The sequence below is a fragment of the Egretta garzetta genome, unplaced genomic scaffold (assembly GCF_000687185.1).
Source record: "Egretta garzetta isolate BGI_Z169 unplaced genomic scaffold, ASM68718v1 scaffold598, whole genome shotgun sequence".
Classification (NCBI taxonomy): domain Eukaryota; kingdom Metazoa; phylum Chordata; class Aves; order Pelecaniformes; family Ardeidae; genus Egretta; species Egretta garzetta.
In genome coordinates this window covers 761,259-765,428 of record NW_009260621.1, presented here as the reverse complement: position 1 = coordinate 765,428, position 4,170 = coordinate 761,259, and the positions used below count along the sequence as shown (strand labels likewise).

The 4,170-nt window shown below is 59.9% G+C and overlaps 1 protein-coding gene across 1 annotated transcript in view; it reads right to left on the bottom strand.

The window, feature by feature from the left end:
* The window catches only part of CACNA1E (calcium voltage-gated channel subunit alpha1 E), a 136,156-nt gene that overhangs the window by 35,300 nt on the left and 96,686 nt on the right, over nucleotides 1-4,170 (bottom strand). Inside the window, exons 45-48 of the mRNA XM_035900744.1 lie at nucleotides 2,881-3,009; nucleotides 1,192-1,372; nucleotides 881-1,074; nucleotides 5-304 (exon numbers count right to left, since the gene is read on the bottom strand). Of these exons, the coding sequence (XP_035756637.1) occupies nucleotides 5-304; nucleotides 881-1,074; nucleotides 1,192-1,372; nucleotides 2,881-3,009 (804 nt within the window). The remainder of the gene's footprint in view (nucleotides 1-4; nucleotides 305-880; nucleotides 1,075-1,191; nucleotides 1,373-2,880; nucleotides 3,010-4,170) is intronic.

Sequence of the window (4,170 nt, the reverse complement as noted above, 5' to 3'; positions counted from 1 at the left end):
GGGCCAGGTAGGGCTCCGAGATGTAGCGTTGCGGGGTGGACTGTCGGCTCTGCTTCCCCGCCGGGGAGCTGGAAGACTCGGTCAGGCCAGAGGCGTTGGGCTCCAGGGTGGAGGAGAGGAGCGGGGACCCCCCCTCGCTCTCCTCGGCGGGCGGCGAGGCGTCTCCGGCGTGCCGCAGCATGGAGGCGTAGGAGAGGAGGGGACGCGGCTTGGGGGGCACTGGTGGGAGCTGGCGGCGGCCTCGCCGGGGGGTGCTGGTGTCCGAGATGGAGGGGATGGAGCTTTCGCTCAAGGAGCCCGTTCCCTGCAACGCACCAAGACACGCTGGGGAACACACGGGCGATGGGCAGCGCCCTGCACCCACTCCCCCAACCCTGCGCCTGGGCTCCCCAGAGCATCCTCGTGCTTGGATGAGGCCCTGCTGTGCCCTCGCCTGCCCCATCCCTGCCTCGGGGTCTGCTCCAGGGGTGAGGACGGTGTCTGCTCTTGGTGATCAAAAGTAAAAAGCACCCGCAAACCCGCTGCGGGAAGAGCTAACAGCTCGCCAGCTGCTGATCTCTATGGGCAGCATCTCCGTGGCCTTCAAGCACACCCAAGCATCAGCATCTCCAGGCTTTTGTAGCCAGGACACCTCGACCTTGGCAGGGAGCAGATGCCACAGCGGTGAGAGGATCAGTGTGGAGATCCATCCCTCTCCCCAAATGCTCTGCAGGGTGCCTGAGCAGCCCCAACCTGCCCAGCTCACAGGGGACACGGAGATGCCACCACAGGGAGGAGAGATGCTACAGAGCTCCCGGAGTTGGGGTTTACCTTCCTAGGTTTGGCAAGGAGCTTTTCCTACACTTCCGTTTGTGCTTCGGAAGGGGCTTTTGTCACCCACCTGCCTGTTGGGCGTCTGCGACCTGCCCTCGCTGGGTGACCGGGACTCACGCCGCCGCTCTGGCGACTCATCGTGCGCCTGAGGACTCCTCTCCTCGGAGTTGCAGCGGGAGATATCGGGGGACAGCAAGTGCTTGCGCTCTTTGGATCGGCCCCGCTCCCTGCCGCCTGAGCGATGCCCGTCGGACCGGTGGCCTGCAGGACATCCCTGTCAGTCCCCACCATCCCCTCCCCAGGAGCGGGGGATGCTCAGCTGGGGTTTTGGGGGTTTTTTGGCATTGGTGTGGGGTGGGGTCAGCTGCCCTTGCTCACCTGGGTCAGCGTTGAGGCGCCGGGCGGAGAGCTGGAGCGAGGAGTGGTAGCTGCGCCGGCGGGACTTGTAGGTGTTGTCACTGCTGCGCTCCATGGAGAACTCATCCAGCCAGGAGCTGTTGGTCCGCTTGTCCCGGATGGTGGAAAACGATCGCCGCATCGAGCTGGTGTCCGTCACCACCTGCAAGCAACCCCGGCCGGCCGGGGAGGGGGTTAGCACCACGCAGGGCTGGGGGGGACGGCAGATGAGCAATTACCAGTTCACTCATTATGACCGGCACACCAGTCTCTGGGATGGGGAGATTCGGGGTGGGGGGGCGGCCAGCCTGAGCACAGCCCCCCCAGATAGCCTCTGCACAAATCGGGGGTGGGAGGAAAGTGGGGTTTAGCTTTTGTGCTTGTGACGTCCCCGGCCCCAGGCAGGCTGGGAACAGTGCTCTGCAAGGAAAGCCAGCGACTGTGATTCAAGCCAAGGCACTGCGGGTCAGGGGAAGAGGAGCAGCATCCTGCCCTGGGTGTGGGGACATGGGGGGTAGCAGGCTATTGCCCCCCAGCCTGTCTCAGCATTCCTCCCTGCCTTGAAAACAGGGTCGAGCAGAGCAGACAGAGACACTGAAGAAGAGATCATTGACAGAGAGGGGATTCTCCGGTGCCCCTCGCTCAGTGTTTATTTTCCCAGCTGCTGCCACTTTTCCAGACCCTTTCCTGGTCCTCATTTATTGCTGCATCCCCATGCACTCCTTCCCCCTTTTCCCACTCACGCTGTCATTTTATCTTCCCCCTGCTTTTCTTTCTCTCTCCCATGCTTCTCCCTTTTACCTTCTCCCCTCCTTCTAGGTTGTGTTCGCACATGTTTTGTGGAAAACATCACCTCCTTCTGTATTTTCCTTTGCTTTATTCTAGTGGCTTTTTGCTTCTGCAGCCTCGGGCCATTCTTCCTGTCTCCTCTCCTTGCACCGTACCCTTTCTACTCCCATCTTCTCCTTCTGATCATCTCCCCTACTGCCAAGTGGTCAATAAAGCCCACAAGGCAAAGCCTCCCTCCTCTTCACACTCTCCCCCCCACCCCGCCAAATGTGCCACAACATGTCACGCCAGCACTGACACCAGGACCTCTGTGAGAAAGCAGACCCAGAGACTTCACAGCAAAAATGAACCCCCTAAGAGCGTCTGTGTCTCGGTGGAGGCTGAGTACAAGACAGAACAACAGAGAAACCGGGCAGACAAACGAGGAGGTGACATGTGGCCTGGGTTCCCCTGGACAAACAGAGAAGCATGTGCGTTGGGACAACGGGAAAGGAAAGAAAAGGAGTTTCATCACCTGGGAGATCATCTGACAGCCGGGCTGGGACTCCTCGAACCTCAGCCAGCACCTGGGGCTGGGGGAAAGGAGGGGTGTCCCACTGCAGGAGGACCCTGCGACCTCCCGGCATGGCCCTGCTCCACCGTGGACCACCCACATGAGCCAGATCAGTTCCCCTGGTTGCCTTCTGCTGCCGGTGTCCCCCACATAAGGGAACAGCAGCTCTCCTACTTATGCAGCACCCCAGAGATGGGGAGATGCTCCCATATCGGGGTGCTGGGGAAGCCGCGGGGATCGTGGGACTTGCTCAGTGTGGAGAGAAGCCCCAGTGTTACCTGGTAGGCTTTGCTTGGACCCGGCACCCGAGGGGATTTGCTTGGTTTTACCTGGGGATCCACAGTGAGACGAGGCATGGAGGAGGCCCTCCCAGAGACAGCGTGGTCCTGAGTGTCCACGGGAAGGCAGGTGCCACGGTTAGAGGGCTGCACTCTTTGAAACTCCCTAACCTCTGGCTCCTGGAAATAAACACACAGCCAAGCTCTTGGGATGGGCTTGGAGCAGGGCAGCACGCTGCTTCTGCCCCGATGGCAGTGGACAGCCCTGCTCACTCAAACCACGGGCAGAATTTAAGTGGGCCGAAAAGGGAGTCTAAGAAATACCATCCGTCACACCGCCACTGAAAAACAATCTCCGGTTCTCAATCCATTGCAGGTGAGCCCAGGTGTGGTGCTTCGGGCTCACCTGGTGGTCAATTCATCTTGCACCTCTTCAGTGGCAGTGGAAACCCGGCCTGGATCTGGGGGTGCCCTGACTGCCCAGGCTTTAACTCCTTCTCCTTTTGCCAGAAGGGGACAAATGTAGGGGATTTTCTCTCTGACCCTGCTTTAAGGCTTTCTGGCCTCATCCCCATTAAAAAACAGCGTGCCGACCGTGGCACCTTTGCGCTTTGGTTAATTCCCAATTTAGGGGACTCTTTTGTACAGCACATGGCGGTGGGGTGGGCGGGGTGGCCGGGGCAGGGGACACAGCTCACACAGAGTGCTACAGACCCCGGGGACACGGACCTGGCTGGAGATGCACAGCGGTACCACACTGCATCCGACAAGCGTCAAGGTGGTGCGCAAATGCACACACACAGACACGGAGAGAGATATATATAGATATGTATATATATATACACACACACACACAGACAGACAGACACTGCTGCTGCCGACCGGCATGTGTGTGAGGCCGGAGGGGAGTGCTCCCTTTGGAGACAGTTTGACAGCTCAGTTTGGGACCGGGGACACCAGCACTGACAACAAAATGAACATGAATCCGAAAACATCAGATACCATCACTCAGCACAGGGTAACCCACTGAAATGAGCGCTCAGTGGAAAAAAGAGCAGCCTGTGAAGAGAAGGATATTTCACTGCAGAGCATCAGACCCCGGTCACAGCTCTCGCCCCAAAAGCACTTGCCACTGCCTGGCCCCACCAGTCAGGGCTGGTCCAGGGGTGGCTGCGTCCCCAGTGCTTGGACAGAGGCGAGGGGCCAGAGCCCCAGCTGGGGGACACCAGGGAACATTTGTCCCCTGCTTCGGATCCATGCATGACCCAGCAGCTGCCATCCCTCTGCCGTGCTCACTGCCACAGTGGCAGGGGGCGCGGTGGCGGCCCCACCCCCGCCCGT